Genomic DNA, 27,646 nt, shown 5'->3' with positions numbered 1-27,646 from the left:
AAAAAATGCTAAAATACAGGCATTGCAGATGTGGAAAATGGAAAATTATAATAATAATAATAAAGTATTGAATACAAACAGCCAGTTGCTAAGACAGTCCAGTCTGTTGACATTATCTGAGGACAATGAGGCCCTTTTGTTTTGAATGATGTGAGCTGAGAGTGAGAACAGTCTCTTACAAGTAGGATCACTGAATAAGCATATGAATTTTTGTGCGTAATTTTGTTGCCACTGGTGCTGCGAAAAGGAAGTAAGAAGCATCAAGTGGTACATCAAAGGCTCGCACTGGTACGCGTTGTATCACACCAAAGACTTCAAAGAATTCTTACATTTTTAAACATTTAAATAACTTTGAGGGATACAGACAGCAACATCGGATGTTTAGGCATTTGTTCTTGTTTCTAGGAAACGTGTGCACGCACACACACACACACACACACACACACACACTCACACACACACACACACACACACACACACAGACACACACTCAACACAGGCAGCCGGAGCGACTCCCTTCAGATTCAATCTTACATATGTTAAGCCAGCATTTAAGGGACAGTTAACACAGAAATGAACATTTACTCGTTCTCTTACACACAAGTGGTTCCAAACCCTTGAATTTCTTCTGTTGAACACAAAAGAAGGTTTTTGAAAAATGTTGTAAAAAATTGGCCAAACTTTATTTTGCTGGTCAGTTTGTTGAATTTAAGTTACGTTGCATCTACAGTACATGCCAACTACAGTAATTCTCAGTAGACCGTTGGGTTGGGGTAAGGGTAAGTTGACATGTACTTGCAGAGTTTCTTATAGTCAGTTAAATGTCTATTAAAGCAGCAGTATCAGCAGATATTGGGCAGACAGTCTACTAATACTCAAATGGACCATCAAAATAAAGTGGTACCGAAAAAAACCACAATAGTAGGAACGAAAAATACTATGGAAGCCAACGGCTGCTTTTTTTCAACATTCTTCAGAATATCTTCCTGTACTGACATTATTAGGACCCACTGCACATTGTAATGGAAGTCCTGCTTTAAAGCTGGCAATTCTACATTTGATTGTTCTTTGATGCAGTCCTTCTTTTCAAACGGTCGATAAATTATTGTCTAACACATCAATAGATGTGAAGAAAATCCTGTTGTTTACTTCTGTGTCTGGAACAAAGTGCTGCCATGCTTCTCTTGGATGGATATAAATTACAACAGGCTGAGCTTTACTGCTGAATGAGAGACACACAAGACTTAAGTTTATTCAATTCACATTTATTGCAAGTGTTTGGCCTGCTGGGGTAATCAAGCTGAAATTGCCAAGTGGAGTGACCAATCACTGTTCTCAGTCAGAATGAGTGATCGGTCACACTACACTGTCTGGAGCGGTGATCGGTCACTCTTCTTTCTGGAGCAGTGATTGGTCACTCTGGGGATGATGAGTGGAGATTGTGAGGCAGGCCTTCTCGTCTGGAAAAGAACAGAGTCAAGAAAATCAGTGTCGATGTCTAAATGAACCTGAATTTGAGTATGAATTAACATGACCTCTGACCCACAGAGAATTCTATATAAACATATGTGTTACTAAGCTCAGTCAGATGTCATGTCACTTAAATGAGATAAATTACCTTTTAGAATGAGTCCACACTAGCTCCTGCTCCTGAAGTAGGCATAAGCAGCACAGACACCTATGCCGACTCCGACCCAGGTTGCTGGACTGCTTACCGTGGCTTTCACAGCACTTTTCACATTGTTGGAGATCCTTCTTCTCCATGAAGACTCGCTGTTCGCTCTCTCCTCTGTTTCTCCAGCTGCTTCTCTCTCTGTTTCTCCACTGGTCTTTTTCTCCTCTGTTTCTCCAGCTGCCTCTCTCTCCTCTGTTTGTCTTTGAGAGCTGCTGTCATAATCTGAGAGGACCTCAGTTGTCTTGTCTGGGCCCCACATGATGATCAGAGGTTTATTCAGTAAATGAGTGAAGTTCAGAGCTTTTTGTGCTCGCACTGCATCGAGTCGATGATGGAAAGTCACAAAGGCATACACAGGAGAGACGATGTTGTTTCTGCACACTTGCACAGTCGAGATGGACCCCAATGGACCAAACTTTTCAATAAGCTGTTGTTCGGTGACCATTGGGTGCAGATTGCTCACAAGCAGTGTCTTCCGCTCAATATAGTGGTATGTGGGGAGCACAGGATGAGGTTCCTGTTCCCGTCCTGAATGCTCAAAAGTCACATAAATGGATCTGCAATTATTGTCTTCATCATAGGACAGATCCAAAGAGTGGATTTGGGTGAACTGTTTCATTGACTCAATCAGTTCTTGTACGTTCACCTTTGGGTCCAAAGTCAGAACAACCAATGACCACTCGCGATTATGGTTGTCTGAAGACTGATTTAAGTGAGCATCCATAGCGAACGAGTCCTTCACAATCACAGATTTGTCTATTCGTACAGTAGCTGTGTGATCCACCAAGTTACTGTCCTGAATACTGGCTTATGCGCTGTTCTAGTATGGAACACTAATATAGAACACATTCTGTGACTGTCGTTGCTAAGCAACCATCAGCTGAAAGCGCATGCACACACACAGGATTCTAAATTGTTTATGAATGAATCTTAGTTTGTTAAGTATTAAATAAAGTATTTATTACTATTGTTTTATCCTAAAGATGATTGTTTAATGTGCTCTTAATTATTATTCATTAGAAAAACCACCATTACTATGTTAATTGTTTTTATATGTCCTATTTAATGTAAACATCACAAATGCTTTGGAGGTACATATGTAACAATTGTCAAGCCAATAAAATAATCAGAAAACCGCACCCTCTGCATTGACTTTGTCTGTGTGTGTGTGGGTATTTTTAAAGGTTTAACATATACATCTATTGAAAATAACCAGTTTCTGTTGGTTTAGAGAAACTTTTAGCAGAAACCTTTGTCTCCTCAGATGCTTCAGTTTATTTAATGAAGGATTGAGTGTGGGACATTTTCTTATCTGAAGATATTCGGTCACAGCACTAAACCTACCTGCAAGAGTGATTTATATTTGACTGAATAGAGTTGATAAAATAATAATATTCACGAGTGTAAAACTCCTAAATTCACCTCTCACATGATATCCCTTAATAATCTTCTGAATATATATAGAAATAAAGTATGTATGTATGTATGTAAATATTATTAGTGCTGTCAATCGATTAAAAAACCTAATTAATCATGATTAATTACATTTAAAAGACTGAAACTTGTCATTTTGGCTATTCAAAAGTAAAATTAATGTAAACGCCAGACAAAAAACAATTCAAATTGTAAATATATTTGTTTAGAATTTTTAGAATTTTGTTTAACTTGTAACACAGATTTCCTCATGTAAACAACATACCCACAATAAACCAGCAAGATCCCAACTTGACAGCCATATTTATTACAGAAATAAAAACACAGGCGTGTTAGTGCCATGTGAATTTCAAAACATTCAATGCCAATAAAGAAAACAATGATTTCCATGTTGGATTCAAAGTGGACTGCAAAAAAAACTATTTTGCTTAGTCCTCCTTTACATTTAGCCAGGTGCTAAGACAGTCCAGTCTGTTGACATTATCAGGGGACCTTGTGTTAATGTGGACCTTTTCTTTTGAATGATGTGAGCTGAGAGTGAGAACAGGCATGATCACAAGCAGGATCACTGAATCAGCATATGCACTTCGGTGCCTAATTTTGTTGCCACTGGTTCTGCCACAGGGATGTAAGAAGCATCAAAGGAGTACATAAAAGGCACGCACTGGAAGTATGAGTTGTGTCGCACCAAAGACTAATTCTTGCAGGGACTTTGGTCACAACATCTCTAAACATTTTAACAACTTTTAGGGATATGGACGGCGAAATCTGTGTCGTTTAGGTGTTTGTTCTTTTTGCTAGGAACAAAATAGACACAGACATACACTCACGCACACACACAACACGCCCAGGACAGCACAGCCGGAGCGACTCCCTTCAGATTCAACATGCATGATCGCGTTCATCAAATTTGCTTAAACAAAGCGTTGTTAAGTCTAGCTGTAGTGAATTTACACTGTATTAAATGTTAATGGTCCACGATCAACAATATTGAATTTAAACTGTATTAAATGTTTTTAATGGTCCAGGATCAACATTTGTGAATTTACACGGTATCAAAATGTTTATGATGGTCCAGGATCACCTTTAGTGAGTTTACACTGTATTAAATGTTTTTGATGGTCCAGGATCAACATTAGTAAATTTACACTGTATTAAAATGTTAATGATGGTCCAGGATCAACACTAGGCAACTTAAATTGTGAGGAAACAACCTTCTCCAGTAGCCTAGTGGTAAAGTACTGTGGCTTGTAACACTGGTCTGATCAAGGTGATTCAAGTTCGATTGCCATCCCATGTGTCTTGCTGATCTTTCCTCTCTGCTAGTTCTCAGAGTAACCTTCGTCAGTTGTCTTGTGTAATAAAAATGATCAAACTCTAAAGATATTGAGAAAACAAAATATTAAAAAGTTTTTGTTGGTCCAGGATCAACAATAGTGAATTTACTTTGTATTAAAATGTTTATGATGGTCCAGGATCAACCCTAGAGAACTCAAACTGTGATCAATACTCATTATCAGGGGTCTAGTGGTAAAGTGCTCTGGATTGTAACACTGATTTGCTTAAGGTGACTCGAGTTCAATTCCCGCCTCATGTGTCTTGCCGATCTTCCCTCTCTCACAGTTCTCAGTAATCCTCTTCAGTTTGTTTTTTTAAATAAAAATAATCAAAGTCTAAAGATATTCAGAAAAAAAACTATTAAAATGTTTATGATGGTCCATGGTCAACACTAGGGAACTCAAACTGTGATCAATAATCAATTCTAGTAGCCTAGTGGTAAAGTGCTCTCTCTTGTAATACTGACCCTCTCTCTCAGTACTCAGAACATCAATCTTCGAATGTCTTGTGTAATAAAATGATCAAACTCTAAAGATATTCAGAAAAAATATATATAAATGTTTATAGTGGTCCAGGATCAACAATAGTGAATTTACACTGTATTAAAATAATGATGGTACAGGATCAACAATACTGTATTTAAATGTTTCTGATGGTCCAGGATCACCTTTAGTGAATTTACACTGTATTAAAATAATGATGGTCCAGGATCCACAATACTGAATTTACACTGTGTTGAAATCTTTATGATGGTCCAGGATCAACATTGGTGAATTTAAAGGGGTGGTCCAGAATGTTATTTTTAAGGCTTGGTTGTGTTAATAAGATGCAAAGCAATGTGTGCTCATGTTTAACTTGAAGGAAATCGTGTTATTTTTTCATAAATCTCACTTTGATTATACACAGCTACTCAGCTAACATGAAAACGACTGTCATATTTCCTAGTTCCTCTAAAAGGCCCACCCTCAAGTGACTCTGATTGGTCATCATCATAATATGCTGTGATACGCCGATCGGCTTCACGTCACGCCCTGACAAGCACGCGCGTTTTGTGTAAACAGTCAGTCAGTCAGTCAGTCAACACGTGTCTGTAACGAGTGAAAATGGGATGCGGCTCCTTTAACTGTTTCTGTGCCTTTTAGTGTGTTTATGCGTGTATACGATGAAGCATCTGTAACACGAGAAGCGCATGTGCGCGGGAGAGATTTTTATTGTTCTTTTTCTCTCATGCTCGGATTAAGTTATTTTCTGTGGTGACAGAATAAAGCACAAGATGTGAGATGAGACCTTTGTGAGCCTGGATTGATTTGTTTTTGATGTTACACTCCAGTTGGGAAATCATTGCTGTATTTTTTTTAAATCAACGCGTTACAGGACGTCTTTCATGCATATGCGGAATATGCCTGTGTAAGTAACATGAATCGTTCACATATCTTTTGCGACTTTATTGTCCGAGTTGTAAAACGCATAGCATAGCTGCCTATAGAGAGAAACTCTGCCGTCTCACACAGAGAGACGCAGGTGCTGGCCAAGAGTGCGTGTATGTGTATGTGTGTGTGTGCCCGTTTACAGCCGTTTGATAAATATGGATTTGTAACGTTAGCTAAGTCGTTAGCGGTTACCATAATTTCCCGTTGTTTACATCTTTGCTACAACACACCGTTAAAGTTAGACACTGTACATGTCATGATCAATTTTAACAAATAAAAACACTTACAGGTCATGACTCAGAGTTCACAGCGTCTCCTTGCTCCATCTTTGAGGAGATTTTAACTGAATCCAGCACTGAACTGGGAGAGATTCTGGAAGCTGTGTTTTGTCAAATCATGCTTGCTATGTATTTTATAGTTCTCTGGAACATAATTAATATTGAACTGTAAGCACTTCTGTGTTTGGGTCGTGTCATTTGGAAGCCCAACAACAGAAACAGAACAGCTCTGTGGAAACAGCAGGATGGCATTTCTCCCTCTGCAGTAACGTTACAGCGCCTCTGGCCACGGCCTTTACCTGCGCAGTGTGGGATGCGCAATAACGAACTTTTGTGATCTCACAGGGGGCGGAAGTATTTTTTGTAGTCCCCAAAATTCGTTAATTGTAGGCGTTGCTAAGCTAACTCTGTACAAATCAAGGTCTCCCTTTGCATTAAACTTTGAATATTTTACATTCAGAGATGCTGTTTATGTTCACACAGCTACATTACACATCAACTGAAGTTTAAAATATAATATCGTAGTGGACCACCCCTTTAAACTATTAAATGTTTTTGATGGTCCAGGATCAACAATAGTCAATTTACGCTGTATTAAAATGTTTATGATGGTCCAGGATCACCTTTAGTGAGTTTACACAGTATTAAATGTTTTTAATGCTCCAGAATCAACAATAGTGAATTTACCTTGTATTAAAATGTTGTTGGTCCAGTATCAACATTAGTGAATTTACACTGTATTAAATGTTTTTGATGGTCAAGGATCAACAATTGTGAGTTTACACAGAATTAAAATGTTTATGATGGTCAGGTATTAACATTAGTGAATTTACACTGTATTATATGTGTATTATATGTGTAAAGCAACCAACTCCCATGTGGAAGGCCGCTGGTTCGATCCCAGCTCGGAATGGGTTTGGTGGTGTAGGACTGGCGGGGTTACACTAGCTGTTTGAGCATGTGTTTGGGTCTCCATGCCTGCAGCTTCATAATGTTGGGGCCACAACGGCAGCATTGCTAAACCCAGAAGTAAGGAGATCCACAGAGTAGTGTTTTGTCATTATTACATATTTTAAATACTTTCCCATTTTATCACCAGAGTATTGTCCATGAATAAACCCAGTTTGATCAACTTCAATAATCAAAGGCAATATTTTTTTCTAATCTCAAAGCTAACACTTTAAACAGTCATTTAAAATCCTTATTGAGAAGGCTGATATGAAGAGCCCTCTTCATCTGGTTTTCTCTTTTCAAGTATGAGGCTAAAATTAGCTCTCAAAGAGATCTAGGCAAAGATTTAGTTTCAAAAGAACAGTTTAACAGTAATTCCATTACCACCAGAGTAGCTTGAATTCTTTCCAGTATCTTGTTTTTCTAGTTAATTTTTAACAAAAAAACTATCAACTATACATATAATTAGCATAATTTTTATTAGTGCTGAACAAAATATTGGTTGAACATCGATATCGCAATGTGTGTATTCGCGATAGTCTCGACGCAGGATTTGATCATTTATTAAAGAATAAAGGTGTTCTTTAATATTATTATATAAATTATTTATACATGGATAATCATGTTATTTTGTGTTTAGTTGTTCAGTTTTTAAATATATGTACTGTTAGACTCCCAAGAAACCTTTAAATTTTGCTCTCACTTTTTTATATGCTTGTAATTTATTGTTTTTTGCAGATGCACTGCATAGAAAAAGACTTGATCACCCCAGTCGATGTAACTAATGAAATCTTTCTTAATGGGGCTGTTCAAATCATCTGATGAAAATAGAAATATATCACAATGTATATCACAGCAAAGCAAAATATCGCAATGTCAGATTTTTCCAATATTGTGCAGCCCTTATATGTATAATGGGTCATGATGTAATTCAATGTATTTTACTCCTAACACATTCTTGCTGTCATTGTGCAAATGTTGAAGCATTTTGGTTCATTGTTTCATGGAGGATGCTGTTTCTGGCATGCATGGCTTGAATGCTTATGAGATGTCATTTAAAAAAATATCTTTATGTTTTGGATTAGTTGTTATGGGAGTGGCACTGTAATTACTTCAGGGATGTCTGTTTGCCGTTTTCTGGCTCCACCTGCTGAGGAGCTTCTTATTAAAGCATTTCTCAGTTTTACACAGAGTTTTTTTTTAACCTATTCAAAAGACATGTTGTGTGTCTTGATGTTGCATTGTAATACTTGTGTTTTTTAATTTTCATTCAAATTTATTTGACTTCAGTCTAGGGCTGCACCATATATCGTTTCAGCATCCATATTGCTGTGTGTAAATCTGCATTATTCACATTACAGGATTTGCAATGTCAAGTTGAAATTTTAGTAGCCAGTAGGGCTGGACGATTTGGCCTGAAATCTAAATCTCGATTAATTGAACATTTTAACTCATCTACCACTAATGAACGAATATTTTATTCATTTGTTTTGTCCTTATAGTTTACTGACAAGTTTTGTACAGTAAATATGTTCACATATTACAAGTGAGAGCTTTTTAAATGAAGGGTCCATTACTTGATTTTAAAATAATTGGAAGAAACACACACTATCTACTATCTATGATTATGTATTGAACATAAACGTTGAACAACTGAAATTAAAACTCACATTGCCTAAAAATAGCAGTCAAAAAAGTACTAGTAAAAGTAACTGAAAAAAATGACCTGGAAAATTTGTTTGATTATAGGTTCTGAATGTTGTACTTTTCGATTAATCGCCCAGCCTTAATAACCAGCCACCACAGTTCAGAACGTAATTAGTGGAGTCTGCGCAAAGTTTAACCCTAATATAGTGAAAGGTTTTCATTTAGATGTGTTTCTAAAGACCTGTGACCTGTGCTTAAACAAAGATTAATTGTATTTATTTATACAATGAAAACTAAACAGTGAATGTTTTAAATATGACTGAATTTTCTGAGTCTCAATACTGTTTAAGAAAACCCTAAAAGACAATTTGTTTCATTTGCATCTTTATTGTAATGTACTTTGTTGTAATATGCAAATTACAAAATAATCTCAATCAATCTAATATTACCAATTCCAAATAGTGTTACTAGTCATCTTTTGAAATTAGATTTATATTACAATATATATGAAAAGGAAAAGAAAAAAAAGTAAAAGTCCGTTTCTTTTCAACATCATGCAACATTTCTTCAGTCTATTTTTCCCACATAAAGAAGGTAGTGGCAGACTTTCTCAGCACATTTTCCTAAATAGATCAAATTTAGTGTGTTTGATGAATTTAAAACTTGCCTCCTTACTAACCGTTTTAATCTCAGGCATGTGCCGGTATTGATGCAGTGTTAATGATTCGTGAGGTGTACCTGATGTTTCTTCAGGCCACAGGTGTGCCACAGGTGTCCCTAACAGATTTATAATTGTTGCCGGTTAATAGCACCACAAAGCAGCTGCATTACATTGGGTTTACCCCACCCGCTGTTTTTGTGTAACCGGTTTCTGACTCGCCGTGTTTGTGTTTATCACTAGTCTCCTGTGAAAAACGGAACAAGCATGGACTCTTCACTGACTGCTGCACAGATCCGTGAGAAGTTCATCGACTTCTTCCGCCGCCATGAACACCAGTATGTCCACTCATCAGCCACCATTCCACTGGATGACCCCACGCTGCTCTTCGCCAATGCCGGAATGAACCAAGTAGGGAGATTTGAACAAAGTTATATATATATATATATATATGTTATAAAGCATTACACCAACCTGTCCTGTAGAGGTCGCTATTGGACTACTTATCCTATGTGCCTTACAAAGATGTGCACGCGAGCACACGAGAGAACAATGCAGTCGGAGTCAAGCCACGGGCAGAGAAGTTGTGTGTTGCTAATCAGCGTTGTTTGGTGGATTTGTACGTGTTTTAAACCAAACCACATCTCTATTCACCATTGTGGAATAAAGCAACATAATTTAACTATCCCGTATCATGCATTCTAATCGATGCACCACAGTGATCATCACCTTTAAACTGGCAACTTAGTTGAATACTTCTCAACAAAATTGGTCCTTCGAGCCGGATTTGGTTATTACTGTGGATAATATGGCCCGTGCTCCATCAGATAGACCCATTAGACCAGATGATGTTCGCTCAAGCCGCTCCAGACGTCCGCCAGCCTGGTTAGAGCAGTATGAAGTTGACCTTCCAAGACTAGTAGAACGTGAACAGCCAAGGCAACATCCTGCTAGTATGATGGACAGAGGGAGTTATATGGAGAGATCTGCCGAGATGACACCTCTCCCAAAGTATCCCACTACCCGTAACTGGAGCACAGGAGGGATGGAAGAAAGGAATTTGGTCTCAAGTCAGGTTCCCCTTTATGAGAGCACTCCTGCACCATCACATTATAACCCATCGGTGCTAGAAGTTATTCAACAGTTGCAGGAGGATAATAGAAAGTTATACTCGACCATGATAGAAATGCAGCAGCGTATAAACCAGAATGCTGTTTTGTCACCTGTTTTGTCACCTCATCCTCTTTCACAATCAGTAGCAGTGCCTGCTCACAGTGCCATGATAAAGACTCCCAACAATGTAGCAAAAAGGCTTGGTCAGCAGTCCGTTATTGAGGAAACTGAAGAGGAATGGCCACCACCCCCTCCCCCTGTGACATTACATGAACGGCCTAAACAGCCCAATCCAGATATCTCAGATTTTATGGAAGAGCTGAAAGAGCGAATTCATAAACTAGAACTAAAACGGTCATCTCCCCCATCTACACCAAATTATTACCAGCCAAAGGATGACCCAGATGAGTCAGAGTCTTGGTCAGACTATAGTAATACAGCAGCTCCCCCATTGCCCCCACCAAGAGACTATAAATTTACTGATTTACAACCCCGTAGACAAGAGAGATCATATAGGGGTCCCAAACCTTCCATTCCCGACTTCACTTGTGATGATCCCAGAGAGTTTGCTAGGCTTCGGATATCCCTGGAGAACATTCTCCCACCTGACGCTACAGAGAGATTCAAATATCAAATTCTGGTGGACCATCTCAAATTTGAAGAGCCACTCCTAATAGCTGACTCGTATAGTAACTCGTTGTTCCCCTACTCAGATACTATGGCCTCACTCATTCAGCACTATGGACAACCTCACCAACTGGCGCTGAGGAGAATAGCAGAGCTAATGGATGGGCCAATTATCCGATCAGGAGACTCTGTGGGATTTCGTAAATTCGCACTGAGGGTTAGAGCTCTGGTCGGAATGCTTGAACAACTTGAGCAGGAAGGACGTGTTGAACTTCAGTGTGGGTCACACGTGGCCAGGCTAAGCAGCAAATTACCACAGGAGTTTAGGGCCAACTTTAGGCGATATTTTCACCCCCAAAGGAAAGGAGTTCCCTCCCTTATGGACTTCTCAGAGTGGTTGGAGTATGAGCTGCAGATCCAAGAAGGTGGTGATATGCTTGACCGCATAGAGACTGGCAGAGAGGCTGCTAAAAGGCAAAGAGAGCCAAAGAGAGATGGTAAAACACGAAGCAAGTCAATGAATGTTTTATTAGGCTCTACACAAACTACCTTGACTGAAGCACCTTCTGCAACAAAGTCCCCTTCACAGTGGCCTGAAAAGGTCAGAGTATACTGTCCTTACTGCTGTAATAACCTGCACAATCTAGATGATTGTTCCAACTTCTCTCAGCTTACCAGACAGCAGCAGAAGCAATGGGTCATAAACAACCGGCGTTGCTGGAGATGCGGTCGAGGTCACCAAGCAGCCCAGTGTCGTCTAAGAGCACAATGCAGTAACTGTAAAGGCAAGCATCTGACTGCGCTTCACGAAATAAATACCCAACCAGGAGAACTGTGTAAGGAGGAGAAACACAGGGATGAAACAACTTGCGGACTGGTTAACTTTTCCTCTGATATCCTGTATCTTGATAGGAAAGCTGGGTGCAGTCAAGTCCTCCTAAAAGTCAGTAAAGTGCTCCTGCGTAATGGCAGTCATACACTGGAAACATACTCTGTCTTAGACGATGGATCAGAACGAACCATTCTCCTTCAAGAAGCAGCACAGAAGCTAAAATTACAAGGGCAATCTGAGAGCCTTACCCTTAGAACAGTACGACAAGACCTCCGGGTGATACAAGGCTCATCTGTTTCCTTCACCATCTCACCCGCCAGCCAACCTGAGAGAGTCTATAAGATAATAAGGGCCTTCACTGCTGATCAGCTAGGTCTAGCAGAACACACATACCCGATTGAACGACTGCAGTGTAAATATAGACACCTGCGAAAGTTGCCTCTACCAGACATAAAAGGTGCCAAACCTCTCCTTCTCATCGGTTCAGATTTCCCACATCTGATAACTCCAATTCAACCTGTAAGATTGGGACCTCCAGGGGGACCAGCTGCTGTTAAGACAAGACTTGGCTGGACACTTCAAGGCCCTACTAAGTACTTGCCATTACAGAATGGATCCCAGTCATGCTTGTTCACATCTACACTCTCGCCATCAGCCGAGCTGCATAATCATGTGGAAAATCTTTGGAAGCTTGATGTCTTGCCATACAGAAATGAGAAGGTCGTTACAAGATCTCGGCAGGATCAGGCAGCTATGGATCTCCTGCAGACCAAGACTGTTAGAGTGAACGTAGATGGAGTACAGAGATATGCCACACCCTTGCTAAGAGTGCAGTCTATGCCAACCTTGTTTGCCCCACCAACTTCTGTCCTGGCCAATCTTCGCAATACAGAGAAGCGCCTGCTCAAAGACCCAGATCGCGCCACAGCGTACAATGCAGAAATTCTAAAACTTGAAAACTTAGGATATGTTGAAAGAGTAAGCCAAGACGTGTGGAAGTCCTCTAGTGAGTCATGGTTCATACCACATCACATGGTGACCCACAATGAGAAGGCTAGAATTGTGTTCAACTGTTCCTTTACACATCAAGGACATAATCTGAACGAACTGCTGCTGCCTGGCCCCAATCTGAGCTCTTCATTATTGGGTGTCTTGTTGAGATTCAGGGAACATGCCACAGCCATCAGCAGCGACATAAGAGGAATGTTCTATCAGGTACGACTCCTCCCTGAGGACAGACCTCTCTTACGGTTCCTATGGCGTGACCTGAGCAAAGAAAGCCCACCTAGCGTTTATGAATGGCAGGTCTTACCCTTTGGGATAACCTGTTCCCCATGCTGTGCCACATATGCACTTCAAAGGCACGTTACTGACCACAGTCAGGAAGGTGATGAGGTTCGTGACGCAGTTGAGAGGCACTTTTATGTGGACAATTGGCTCCAAAGCTTCCCTTCACCAGAAAAAGCCAAAGCATTGGTTAACAAATTGAGAGAACTACTCAATGGTGGCGGTTTTGAGTTAAGGCAATGGACAAGCAATGTCCCAGAGGTCATAAGACACCTTCCTCCAGCAATACTCTCCCAGGATAGTGAGCAATGGCTTAATCAGAGCCAAATGGACCCGCAGGAACCTGCCTTGGGACTACGTTGGAGGTGTAAATCTGACACACTAATATACCAATCCCACTTGAGGGAAGCAAGCCCCACAACTATGAGGAACATTTATAGAGTGTTGGCCAGCCAATATGACCCAATTGGACTCATAATTCCATTCACCACAAGAGCCAAAATCCTTGTGCAGATGTTATGGAATAAACAGAGAGAATGGGATGATCCGTTACTCCCTAATGACATATTGGAAGCTTGGTTAGCATGGGAGAGTGAACTGCCTCATCTGGAGAAACTGAGCTTGCCCCGATGTTACACAAAACCTCACCTAGACCACCCCAGTTGTACAAGAGAAGTGCATATCTTCTGTGATGCGTCAGAACGGGCTTATGGGTGTGTTGGATACCTGCGCACTGAAGATCCACATGGTCAAGTAGAAGTAGCCTTCATTACTTCAAGATCACGAGTAGCTCCTAAGAAGCAGCTATCAGTGCCAAGGCTGGAGCTGTGTGCCGCCCTCACTGGCGCCCAACTTGCACATCTGCTACAAAGAGAACTGACCCTAAACATTGAACGAATCACACTATGGACCGACTCAACCACAGTCCTTACTTGGATTCACTCTGATTCCTGCCGGTTCAAGGTATTTGTCGGGACAAGAGTCGCCGAAATTCAGGATCTAACGGATAGCACAAACTGGCACTATGTTGACTCTCTAAATAACCCAGCTGATGACATCACAAGGGGGAAAACTCTGTTGGAACTGACAGGTGAGAATCGATGGGTCAAGGGACCTCCCTTTCTGTGGCTTTCACCCAAATACTGGCCTAATATCCCAGTCGGCCCCAAAGAGGAAGATTCAGAAGAGTTACGTAAACCTGCTTCCTGCTTAAATATTGCTACAAACACCCTTAACCCTGGTTATCCTGACCCCAAAGATTTTCACTGCTTTAATGACTTGTTGAAAGCAACTGCACAGTATCTACATGGGGCGGCCCCATCTGACTCTCCAGGCCCTACCGCAGAAAACTACTAGATGGCAGAATTAGAGATTCTCAGAGCTGCCCAGAAAGAGAGTTTCCCGGAGGAGACTCAGTCTCTTACTGCTGGTAAACCAGTGCCATCATCAAGTCGCCTAGCTATGTTAGCACCTGAACTTGATGAAGAGATGAACATCATTCGCGTTGGTGGCAGACTACGCAGATGCAACCAGTTGGAACTAGAAACTGCTCATCCAGTTGTATTAGATCCAAAGCACCCAGTGACTAAGATGCTCATCAGACATGTTGACAGTAACCTAAAGCACCCTGGCTCGGAAAGACTGTTTGGGGAGTTAAGACGCAAGTACTGGATACTGCGTGGCCGCGAGGCAGTTCGAAAGGAGCAACGTGGCTGTGTGGAATGTCAAAAATGGAGAGCTCAGCCAGTGGTTCCTCGCATGGCAGACTTGCCTCCTGCACGCCTGCGCCTCCACAGTCCCCCCTTCTTTTCAACTGGAATGGACTGCTTTGGGCCCTTTCTTGTAAAAATAGGCCGCCGTAATGAAAAGAGATGGGGGATCCTATTTAAATGCTTGACGACAAGGGCAGTGCACATCGAAGTCTTAACCAGCCTTGACACAGATTCATTCCTGATGTCTTTAAGAAGGTTTATTTCTCGCAGAGGCAAGCCCGCTGAAGTACTGTCTGACCAAGGCACTAATTTTAAAGGAGGCGAGCGAGAACTCAGTGATTCCTTCAAAGACATGCACCCTTCCCTTCAAACACTCCTGGCAGAGCATCAGATCAAGTTCATATTTAACCCCCCTAGTGCTCCGCACTTTGGAGGTTCCTGGGAAAGGGAAATCAGATCCATAAAGACAGCATTATATGCCACACTCAATGCTCAGTCTGTGACAGAAGAGATGCTTAACACCATCTTGATTGAAATTGAAGGAATCTTGAATTCCAAGCCGTTAGGTTACATCTCTTCTGATGTGGCTGACCCAGACCCAGTAACCCCAAATCTCCTTCTAATGGGGCGGCTAGACCCTTCTTTGCCACAAATACTTTACCATGACTCAGCAGCACTCAGTCGACGGCGCTGGAGATCCTGTCAAGTCCTTGCTGACCGATTCTGGTCCCAGTTCTTGAAGAATTACTTACCTGCCTTGCAAACTCGAGTAAAATGGCAAACGGACACAAACCCTTTACAACCAGATACAGTAGTTCTCATAGTGGACCCTCAACTGCCCAGAGCACTATGGCCAATAGGAAGAGTCATCAAGGTGTTCCCAGGAGCTGATGGAAGAATCCGAACAGCTGAGGTTCAAGTGAAGGATCGATCCTACATCAGGCCGACTAGCAGGCTGATCCGCCTCCCCACTGTGTCCGATGATTAGAGAAAAGTGTTGCTGGAGTGACTGCAAATTTGTGCAACAAATTTGGGGGCGGCTGTTATAAAGCATTACACCAACCTGTCCTGTAGAGGTCGCTATTGGACTACTTATCCTATGTGCCTTACAAAGACGTGCACGCGAGCACACGAGAGAACAATGCAGTCGGAGTCAAGCCACGGGCAGAGAAGTTGTGTGTTGCTAATCAGCGTTGTTTGGTGGATTTGTACGTGTTTTAAACCAAACCACATCTCTATTCACCATTGTGGAATAAAGCAACATAATTTAACTATCCCGTCTCATGCATTCTAATCGATGCACCACAGTGATCATCACCTTTAAACTGGCAACTTAGTTGAATACTTCTCAACAATATATATGAAAGTTTAGCAAAAAAAAGTGAATGTATGTGCCTAATTGGTTGAAGAATATTACATGTAAATGTTATCATTATTTTGATAGTTTAAACTGTAGAACACAAAATAAGATGTAAAGATTGTTGGAAACTGGTAGCTTATTAACTTGTTTTGAACATTTTTTCAAAATATCTGCTTTTGCGTTTAACATCATAAAGGAATTCATAAAGGGTTTAGAGTAAGTTAAGGGTGACCTGATTAATAATATTTTTGTGAATTATCTATTTGCTTTTTTGGATATTACTTTCAGTTTGTGAATGTAAAAGGAAGGCAGAATTTCACCGTAAATTGCAATATTAAAGATAAATGTTATTGTTTCCTAGAAGAAGAAATTATTGCTTTTTTATTGTCATCTGTCTTTTTTATAGTTTATAGTTAACTATATTATATATAGTTTTATAGTTTGTAATGTAGTCAAACGTTTACAAATACAAGCGCAGCCGTTTAGAGCTCATTTCTGGTTAATGATGTCAGAATTTACTGGTATTTTGGAATGGATGTGTCAATGCTCTTTTCCGGAAAAATTCCGTAACGTCCTCGCCTGTGTGAACAGCACTTTTTTGAATCTTCTGGTAAAGTCGTTCTGTAAATTTTTCAGATATTTACAGTATCACTGTGTGAAAGGGGCTATTGACTGCACTTTGAGCGCCCCCTGCTAGCCTCACTTACACCACTTCCAACAGCAACCTAGTTTTCCCATGTGGTCTCCTATCCAGGTACTGACCAGGCTCAGCCCTGCTTAGCTTCAGTGAGTAACCGGTCTTGGGCTGCAGGGTGATATGACTGTGATTAGATTATCTATATGGGTTAAAATGACCAATTTTAATTATAATACAAGTTGTAGAATTGATGTAAATTTGTTTATATTCTTTCTGTATCAGAATGGAGGAGAGCCGTATTCTGCCTGGCAGCATGAAGGATAACTTCTGGGAGATGGGGGACACTGGTCCATGTGGGCCGTGCAGTGAGATCCACTATGATCGCATTGGAGGCAGAGATGCTGCACACCTGGTCAACATGGATGACCCAAATAAGCTTGAAATCTGGAATTTGGTGTTTATCCAATTCAACAGGTAAACTTAAAGCTCTTTGCTACTGTACAGCTAGCAAAGGTAAAAAGCAATCAAATACAAATAGATAATAGCTTTACTGCCTCTTAAATAATGTATTATTCATAGGGATGCACAGAAAACTAAGAGATATTATGTTGGTTATTGTCTTGTATAAGAGATATTTTTATTCATCCATAGAAATGCACAGAATACCACTACCGTGTGGATTATTGGCATTGGCTTTTATCCCTTTACCTGCCCCACCAAGAAAAACATTTCTGAATTACATTTCTTAACTCCATATGTCACTAGTTAACAAACTCAATGCATTTTTTTTTTAGCACATCCCATAGTTTTTAAAATAGCAACCTCTACCAAATGGTTGATAAATCAGTTTATGATAAAAGTACTGGAATTAATAAATATATTATGAAAATCTGAAAAATCTTAATTTATTTTTAAATTTATTTAATATATTTTTAATATATATATATACAATAAAACCTAAATCAAATGTGGTAGTACAACAGGACTATGTTTGTTTTTGTTTTTTTGTAAACCAACAATGCTGTGTAGTGTAAACCGTTATTTAAAACAGTCATTCTTTAAATGACTTGAACAGTCATTATTTAAAACAGTCAAAATATGGTCAACCATTTGGTTGAGCAGGCAGTTAAAGCAGCCTTTTGTATATTTATAACTAATTGCACTTTAGATTCAAGAAACAAATCAATCTAAAGAAAATGACCATTGGCATCAGCCAGGAATAAATACATTTAATTTTAGTATAAATAAAATCATATGAAAGAAATAATGCTCTGTTGAACTTTCCCTTCATCAAATATCTTTTTTTAACATCAAGTTTACAATATTATTTGGCAGCAACTAACTTTTTTTTTTATAATCATTTTAATAAATATAGTTGGTTAAGGACCAGATCAGCATGTTACAGTGATGACTGAGAGATAATATGACACTGGAATCTTGATTAATGGTTGTTGAAAAGTATGAATAAGTATCCTTTTAAAATGTTTTTACTAATTTGTATTTTAAATATTAAACGTTCATTTTGGATCATACTGATTAAGCAGAATAATATTAGTGCATAGTAATTTTTTGCACAAAGATACTTCAAGTATGCACACATTTGTTATTAACGTATGGCTATGCTTCTGCACAGAGAATCAGAGACCGTGCTTAAGCCTCTTTCCAAGAAGAGCATCGACACAGGGATGGGACTTGAGCGCTTGGTCTCTGTTCTACAAAACAAGATGTCTAACTACGACACTGACCTCTTCGTTCCTTATTTTGAAGCCATTCAGAAGGTAAACTCACAGAAAGCATGGATTGACATTTATTTTTGCATGCAATTGAACAACTTGTCTCGCTTTTCAGGGCACAGGTGCAAGAGCATACACAGGAAAGGTTGGTGCAGAAGACACCGATGGCATCGATATGGCATAACGTGTCCTGGCTGATTATGCCCGCACCATTACAATCGCCTTGTCTGATGGTGGCAGACCTGACAACACTGGCAGAGCGTGAGATGATGGTGTTATTGATTGCTTTGTATGAGGGATGGGAGTGTCCGCAAATTTCCATCATTAATTGTTTTTGTAATTAACAATCAAATGATCATTCATCTTTTATCTACTTCAGTGGCACATTGTCACCGACATGACAGGATGTGCAAATGATTCACAAAGCACAAGAACTCTCACCCAAAGTATTATGTTTTTACTGTATTTAAAAGGCTAGTGGCATTGTAAAAAGAATCTATGATTGGTATTTTAATAGAACATTTGAATGATTAAATATAATGTGTAATGTACAAATTGTACTTGGATCTGCACATTGGCAACTGGTGAATCTGTGGCTCCATGTGACCAGGTCTTTTATTTTCCCAAATGTGCATAGAATATTGTGCAGATTAAGGAAAATATGTAGATTGTTAAAAAAACATTGTTATTTATGAATGAACTTGATGTGTTTACTTATGCCATTTAGATATTGGTCTACTTGATCAGTCTTCACATTCCTCAAATTGATACAAATTCAGAATTTCTATATATTTTTTGTTTATTTTATTTGACTGATTGATAGCAATAAAATATAACAGGGCTCGAAATTGCTACCATTTTGACCGGAAATTTTATCTATGCGACCTCAAAATATATTTAGGAGCATTTGTTCGAGTCCATAAAATTGTTGTGTGCGACCAGTTTTTACTGCAAAATGTTCACCACATGTGCGGATTTGGGAGACATTTTCGCAGAATGCATCTCTTCACTTGAAACGCGTAATGCAGCACTCAGGAATGGCTTAAAACAGTTGTGTCAACTTGTTGCCGTAAACAAAGCCAAGAACGTAATGCTTACCCCGCCTTCGCGCTCTTCTTATTGGCCCACTGCTCTAGCACTGAAATATCAGCTGTCAATCACTCAGTCAATGCCTTCTGGCTTGGGATGACAGAGAGAGCTACTACCGCTCTACCGCGCTGAACATGAGAATGAAGATAACACTGACAGATTTTGTTTTAGAAACCATGGCACCTAAAGTTACAAATAATGACAAATCTTACTAGTGTTCATGTGCTGAATGTTAATCCACCATCTACACTTTTAGAAGAGTGGATAAAAGACTTCCGTTGGCTTCAAGTCCGCTATGAAAATTCTGTGGGATGGAATTTTCAGGGAACTGCTTGCCACCTCTAGCACGAGCTAATTTTTTCTGTTTAATTTTTCATTTAATCACCAGATGCTGTCTGCCGTGCAAGTGGCAGCTATATGTCAAGTTTAACAATTTAACGGGTTTGCGCTGAGTAAACTAATATCGCTATTTATAAAAAGAACGGTATTGCTATTAACATGACGTATGCATATAATAAGGTACAGTATATGTCAAAAGCATCAGTGCAATATCAGACAGCACCCGTGAGAACAGCACAGTTATATCATTAAAAGGTTAATTCATGTCAAGCAGTGCGTGCTGGGCTGGTGAGCGCTCCGTGTACCTTTGGTCACTCAGTTATGTTATAAAAATTGATTTTCTTGTGATAACTGGATTTCGTTGAGACATATTTTCCTCATGCTTGGATATATATATATTTTTTAGCTTGTTGTTGATTTCAAATGCAATAAATATGTTTGTATAAAACTTGTAGTAACGGTGCTTATAATTGGTGGGTGCGACTACATTTTGGCTGATGCGCCTAAATTTTTTAAAGTTAGGAGCACCAATGCTACCAAGCAAAAAGGTTCATTTCGAGCCCTGTATAAACAAGTCCATACACTGATAACCTGATTCATACACATTTCAAAAATGTCAAGGATAAAATCTACAAAAAAAAAAACTTTTTTATTTTTAAATGTACAAACATATCATAAATAGAGTGAAATTATGCAACTTGTGTAGCAGTTTCTTCAAACATTTTACAAAGGAGTGTTTATTTAAAAAAGTGTGCCCACTTAATTTTTTTTATTTTCTTTTCTAATTTTTTTCTTGCATCTGCAGTACATTTTGTGTGTAAGCAGCATACGCCTCAACTATGCTCAAAAATTACATCCATTCTTTATTCTTTGAATCAATACAACTTAGCAATACTTAATTATCAACAATTAATCTACATCAATTAATTGTTAGCATCAATACTGTGCACTTCAGTGCTTCTCACACATAGACTTTATTTGGGCGGGCCACCAGGTATATTAACCACCGCCCAACTATATTTAGTAACACGTTTTTTTTTGTTTATTTTTATTTATTTTTATTTTTTTGACTATTTCTATTATTCTTTTACACTATATTGTATCTGTGATCGATTAAGTAGAGGAAAAATCTCTCTTGTTTCTCTCTTTCGTTCTGTCTGCACGAAACTTGTTAGTGTTCACACAGTCTCACATGCTCTGCAGACCCACAGAGATGCTACTTTTTGGCATTTCATCCGGCCAGGTTTCTAAATTTCCTAAAATGGATTTGGCTTTTGCTTTCTAAAGCTGTTGTTAATCATATGCGTTTTTGCATTACCTTTTTACTGAAGCCTACTTTCACTTGGCTTTGCAGTTGAGTGCACCTGCACAGTCGCGAGAGTGAGTGAAACATTCAATAATTCATTTTTTAATCCAAACAACTCAAAAAATCTTTACTACGAAGAGGATGAAATGACTAGTCTAAACTGGCTACAAAATAGATGTACATTATTAGTAATGGTTAATCAAGGCATTTGCCTTATTTTAATATAGTTTTCTAATACTTACTCTCTCATGTTCATTTAATAGTTTATTGCTCTTTTCAGGGTGATGCTTTTCCAGAGTTGCGGAAAGATCCTTATATGGTAAAGGATATCATCAATGAGGAAGAGGCACAGTTCCTTAAAACCCTCAGCAGAGGACGCCGCATCCTAGACCGCAAGATCCAGAGTCTCGGAGAAAGCACAACTATACCAGGTGAAGCACATGATACCACAAAAAATGATAACTAATAGGGATTTAATGATTCACCGTTAGCCAGTTGAAAATCGATTCAAATATGTGACGATACAAATGTGGGTAAAATGTTGAATGAATCGTGATACATGTTTTGAACAGAGGGGATGCTGTTTACTGGTGCAAGCTCACTTCACCTGCACATCAACAGCGAGCAAGAGGTGGGCGACAGAGTAAAATCGACATCAGCGATGCCGAAGAAATAGTAAACCTGCCTAAACTGCTGAAAATAGCCACGACTGTCCTGTGTAATGAAAAGACGGCCACCCTGTCACTCCTCATGCCCAACATGAAGACAGCCATACATAAAAACCTCTCAGACAGATACACATCAGTTCAGGATTATTTTATAGAACTGCTGATTACCTGGAAATGTAGATTGCACACACAAAAAACGCAAGTGACCAAACAAAGCCTTGAGCTCTTACTGTTAAATTCAATTGAACTGAATAATTTCAATAATATTTTATAAGAAGTTTTTTAATTGTTTTATTTTCCAGAGACAGTCCTGTTTAATTTATTTTCTTAAAGAAGGTTCAGTTTAACAAGTTGAAACAAAAGAAATACATAAAAAATAGTTTACTTGGTAATTAAAATTTTTTTAAAATAAAATTTGAATTTCAGTTTAATTTTCAATTTTTATTCCAAATATCGTGATACATATCGAATCGTGAACATTATATCGTGATACACATTGTATCGTGAGCTGAGTGTATCGTTACACCCCTAGTATTTAGTTTGTATTATTCTTGTTTTGTTTATAAAATAGCAATTAAGTTATGGCAGAAAATATTTTATATTTAGCAAAACAGTGCTGCATTTAAGAAAGAAATGAAAGCACTCTTCACCTTCAATTTGTTTTAAATAATTTTGCTTAAAAATCGTGACTGAATCATGAATTGTGAGATTAGTATGGTGAATCTTATCGAATTGTGAGTCCAGTGAATCGTTATATCCTTAATAACCAGATGATAATTGTTTTTAAATCAATAAGAAATCATTGAGGTATGGTTATTATAGATCTGTTAGTTTATGCATTTTTAAAAAAGAACCAACTTTTCAAATTTGTAATGAGATCTGTTTAAATATCTGGTTGTCACCAGAAATATTCTGCTATATTTAATCAAGAAAATCAATTTTAAATTTGTCTAAATTTATTCCTTAACAACACATATTAGTATTAAATGGAAATGAATGGAATTTCATACAAATATTTTACAACGAATATAAAACATTTTATACTTGACCTTTCACATTTTATCCATTTGATCTCAATCAAGAATGAGCTAGCTTTAAACAGTCCACAATACCTCAGCTTATATCTCTGATTAGTTAAGTTCACTGTTTTTGTTTAAGACATTTATATTATAAGTATTTATATAAATTTATATATATGTATTATAAGTGTTTATATAAATACCTATTATTAATATAAATTACTTTTTTTATGTCAAAAGTAGAATACCAAGTAAAAACTGAGAATTTAATGATTTAAACGTGGTGACATGGTGGGACAGTGGGACACAATGGAATTGGTTACCATAGAAACCGGAAGCCACAGAATGCTGGCTTCTATTTGTGAGTTCTATATGTGACATCACACTGTATGTTACTGCAATTCTTGTTGGTTTGTTCATTCTGTAGCTCTGACAATTCAAATATGGGTCAGCTCAGTTCAAGTTGTAAACCGTCAAGAAATGAGTGTGGCAGTGTGGACTACTATCATTGTACACCACCACAATCTTCCACAGATGAAGTGGAAAACAATTTACATCTAGAGAGAGATGTGGAAAGAGGAAAGAAGCGTTCTTCTAAAAAGAAGAAATCAATTTGGAGGTGGGCCTTTTCCCATCAAAGAGGTGGCAAAAAATACACCAAGGCCTCATCTGACCACAGTGCTGAAGTCTCTCCTGCTGCCTGTTTGGCTCCTGACAACAGTGCTGCCCTATCTCATACAGCGGCCAGTTTGAGTCCCGACAGCAGTACTGAGGAGTCTCCTGCTGCCAGTTTGAGTCCTGACAGCAATACTGAGGTCTCTCCTGCTGCCAGTTTGAGTCCTGACAGAAGTACTAAGGTCTCTTTTGCTATCTGTTTAACTCCCAACTGCTCTGCGGAGTTCTCTTCTGGTGTTGCCGTTTTGACTCATGACAGGAATACAGAGGTCTCTCCAGGTACTGCCCGTTTGAGTCACGACTGCTATACCGAGGAGTCTCCTGCTGCTGCCTGTTTGAGTCCTGACAGAAGCACTGAGGTCTCTTTTGCTATCTGTTTAACTCCCAACTGCTCTGCGGAGTTCTCTTCTGGTGTTGCTGTTTCGACTCATGACAGGAATACAGAGGTCTCTCCAGGTACTGCCGGTATGAGTCCCGACTGCTGTACCGAGGACTTTCCTGATGCTGCCAGTTTGACTCCCGACATTTGTACTAAAGACTCTCCTAATGCTGCCTCTTTGAGTCCCTACTGCTGTACCGAGGACTCTTCTGATTCTGCCAGTTTGAGTCCCGACTGCTATACGGCTGAGTCTTCTGCTGCTGCCAGTTTAAGTCCCGACTGCTATACGGCTGAGTCTTCTGCTGCTGCCAGTTTAAGTCCCGACTGCTGCACTGAGGACTCTCCTGATGCTGCCAGTTTAAGTCCCGAATGCAGTACCGAGGACTTTCCCGATTCTGCCTGTTTGGCGCCTGACTGGATTAAAGAGGGCTCTACTTCTGCCTGTTTGAGTCCGGACAGCTGTACTGAGGTCTCTACTGCTCCGGTCCCTCCGGCTTCTTCCTGGACCGTCTATGTGTCTCCTGCACCTGTCCGCTTGGTGACAAATTGGAGTCCAGATGTCTTTCTTCATTCCTCATTTTGTGTTTTAATGTCATTTGCATCCTATTTCTGATCTGCTGTAAATAAAGCATTCTTAAAAATGTGATGTTTTATTTTTATTTTGCATATAAAAACAATTATAGCCACATTGATTACTTAAATGGTGTAATTTTTCAAGTAACATATGGTCTAATTTTAATTTGGCACGTTGCTTTTGAGTATTGTGATATTTCTTGTTAAATTTTATTTCCCTGTTTAAGGAGATTAATGATAGTTTTTGAGTTAAATTTAATTGTGTTAACTATTATTATTATTATAAATTATATAAATATATCTGTGATATGAGTATTGCATATACCATTATCTAACAATAATTTTTTATATATATTGCACAGCCCTAGGTACATTATTGTGTCCACTCTGGACCATGGTGTACTGTACAGGCATACTCTTTAGATTTGATCTTTCAATGTAGTACTGTGGGGAAAAAAAAAACAAAAAAATTAATCAAATTAACAATCATGTACTAACTGATTTATTTTATCTTTATGATGACTGTAAATAATATTTGACCAGATATTTTTCAACACACTTCTATACAGCTTAAAGTGACATTTAAAGGCTTAACTAGGATAATTAAGTTAACTAGGCAGGTTAAGGGAATTAGGCAAGTTATTGGATAACAGTGGTTTGTTCTGTAGATTATCGAGAAAAAATATAGCTTAAAGGGGCTAATAATTTTGTCCCTAAAATGGTTCATAAAAAATTAAAGACTGCTTTTATTCTTGCAAAAATAAAACAAATAAGACTTTATCGAGAAGAAAATATATTATCAGACATACTGTGAAAATGTCCTTGCTCTGTTAAACATCATTTGGAAAATATTTTAAAAAGAAGAAAAAAAATCGAAGGGGGCTAATAATTCTGACTTCAACTGTATATATATATATATATATATATATATATATATATATATATATATATATATATATATATATATATAATAGTAGTAGTAGTAGTAGTTTCGAACCTTTATAAGTGTTTTTTTCTGTTGAACACAAAAAAAGAAATTTTCAAGAAACCTGTAACCATTGACTTTGATAGTAAGAAAAACAAATATCCCTATAATATAAAAGCAGGCCTGTAGCCAAAAAGTGTGTCTTTTTACAGTTATTCTCCTTATTTTCTATTTAATTAGAAGGTTTAGCATAAAAGATTATCATCATTATCACCCCTTTTAATGTACGAAATACATTTCCTAAAGGTTAAGATGAAGAAATATGAAAACAATACTTATTTTTAAAATACAAAAATAAGAATCTGTTAAAGTTTTACATTTATTAGCCAAATTACAAACTGACCAGCACAATCAAATTTCCTCAGTTACAATTTGGGATTCTGTAACTTAAAAACGGAAAGTCACGCCATGCTAAATTCAGCATCCCAAATTCAGTCTCAACCGAAAAGCCCCATGCATAACAGCAGATCTCACCCACCCAATCCACAGCTTTTTCAGTCTGCTGCCATCAGGGAGGAGACAGCGGAGTCTCCAGGCCATGCAGGACCAACACACGAAAAGACAGCTTCATCCATATGGCTCTCAGGAAACTGAACTCTCTCCCAGCTCCACCACCACTCCCCTTTCCCTCCCCATGCACCTTTGGACTCTGACACATATGAAAACACACACATACACACTTACATCTGCACTGGTCACTTTATGCACCATTGGACTACCTCCCTATATATCATGACACTGTCACTTTATCATAATTCTCATGTTTACAAGCCTTTTTGCACTATATACTGTTCTATATCTGCACAACTGGTTTGCACTCATTGCCATATGCCCTTAATGTCATTGTATTGTATTGTATTGTATTGTATTGTATTGTTTACAAATTTTTATTCTTTCTTTTTTATTCTTTAGACTACATTTTATGTATATTTTTAGATTACATTTTATGTATGATTGTATTTATTGTAAATTCTTTCTCAAGACTCTACTTTTTGTATTAACATTATATGTTAGGCACCTATAGGGTCTGAGAGTAACGTTATTTCGATTCATGTGGTTGAATTGACAATAAAGCTGACTGTGACTTTGACACTGTGACCTAATAAGCAATATTTTTTTCTGATTTTCAGATTATTGGCAATGCAATTGTATCCCGTAAACTGACTGCGCACGTCTCCTTCACCAACCCCTTACCTATTAATTTTCAAGGGGGTGTGTTTACTGTGGAGGGAGCAGGACTAACAGAGGCCAGAGAAATAAAAACACAGTATGTACTGGTATTAGAAACTAACTGTCTTATAAACCCAAGTTATGGTTGTTAATGTATGCATGTTGGTCTTTATAGTGGCAAGATTGAATCTGGGCAGACTGTGACTGTTAAATTCTCCTTCAAACCCACCCGCGCTGGCCTGAGGAAACTGCTCGTGGACTTTGACTCGGACAGACTTAGAGATGTCAAGGGAGAAGCCTCTGTCATTGTTCGGACAAGAATGCGACATGTAAATGCTGTCCCAGAAATTTAGACAAGCATGCACAGTTCAGAGAAGTGCACATCAGAATACTTCACTGTAAATGTAGTTAATGCGATATACCTAATGACAGCTCTTTTGCTTATTACATCATTTGTTGGCTGTTTGTTTATTCTGAGGAGTTCTCTTTAAAATTACTTTATGATGTCACTATGATATTTTACCATGCTTTTTTCATGCAGACCTTGAATATAAGAACCACAAAAGCTATTTTTGTAAAATGCAGAGTTATGTGAATACACGCTTGCTTTTATTATATAAAATGTTAATCTGATTAAGAAATTTGTGAAGTAATTGTTTTTGTACTTTCTGTATAATGTTGTTGTGTTTGATTTGAAAATAAAATACATACTTTTAATTATGAAAGCCATA

General features: G+C 38.5%; 5 protein-coding genes across 7 annotated transcripts in view; 4 read left to right on the top strand and 1 right to left on the bottom strand.

The window, feature by feature from the left end:
* dennd4a (DENN/MADD domain containing 4A) overlaps positions 1-27,646 on the top strand; it is a 343,904-nt gene that overhangs the window by 295,270 nt on the left and 20,988 nt on the right. The window lies entirely within an intron of this gene.
* Positions 1,245-6,417, bottom strand: LOC103908610 (uncharacterized). 2 transcript variants are annotated; one of them, XM_087293107.1, is made up of 2 exons: positions 1,619-6,417; positions 1,245-1,460 (listed from the first exon to the last, which is right to left on the bottom strand). In XM_087293107.1, exon 1 carries the CDS (start codon positions 2,397-2,399, stop codon positions 1,638-1,640), a length of 762 nt encoding a protein of 253 aa, XP_087149233.1. In that variant the 5' UTR covers positions 2,400-6,417; the 3' UTR covers positions 1,245-1,460; positions 1,619-1,637. The 2 variants fall into 2 exon arrangements, with proteins under 2 accessions (XP_087149233.1, XP_087149232.1); XM_087293106.1 differs by having other exon boundaries at positions 1,716-4,482.
* On the top strand, positions 5,499-19,023 carry LOC559142 (alanine--tRNA ligase, cytoplasmic-like). Its single transcript, XM_087293125.1, has 4 exons — positions 5,499-5,854; positions 17,262-17,453; positions 18,613-18,757; positions 18,828-19,023. Exons 1-4 carry the CDS (start codon positions 5,832-5,834, stop codon positions 18,894-18,896), a joined length of 429 nt encoding a protein of 142 aa, XP_087149251.1. The 5' UTR covers positions 5,499-5,831; the 3' UTR covers positions 18,897-19,023.
* On the top strand, positions 18,913-27,646 carry LOC147839705 (protein-glutamine gamma-glutamyltransferase 5-like). Its single transcript, XM_087293679.1, has 5 exons — positions 18,913-18,984; positions 21,727-21,877; positions 22,019-22,077; positions 26,876-27,012; positions 27,091-27,646. Exons 1-5 carry the CDS (start codon positions 18,913-18,915, stop codon positions 27,266-27,268), a joined length of 597 nt encoding a protein of 198 aa, XP_087149805.1. The 3' UTR covers positions 27,269-27,646.
* On the top strand, positions 22,851-24,830 carry LOC147839706 (uncharacterized). 2 transcript variants are annotated; one of them, XM_087293098.1, is made up of 2 exons: positions 22,851-23,948; positions 23,991-24,830. In XM_087293098.1, exons 1-2 carry the CDS (start codon positions 23,523-23,525, stop codon positions 24,798-24,800), a joined length of 1,236 nt encoding a protein of 411 aa, XP_087149224.1. In that variant the 5' UTR covers positions 22,851-23,522; the 3' UTR covers positions 24,801-24,830. The 2 variants fall into 2 exon arrangements, with proteins under 2 accessions (XP_087149224.1, XP_087149225.1); XM_087293099.1 differs by having other exon boundaries at positions 22,851-24,453; positions 24,500-24,830.

Source organism: Danio rerio, chromosome 18, assembly GCF_052040795.2.
Source record: "Danio rerio strain M-AB ecotype USA chromosome 18, GRCz13ab, whole genome shotgun sequence".
Taxonomy (NCBI): domain Eukaryota; kingdom Metazoa; phylum Chordata; class Actinopteri; order Cypriniformes; family Danionidae; genus Danio; species Danio rerio.
This window is presented reverse-complemented; position numbering and strand designations above follow the sequence as displayed.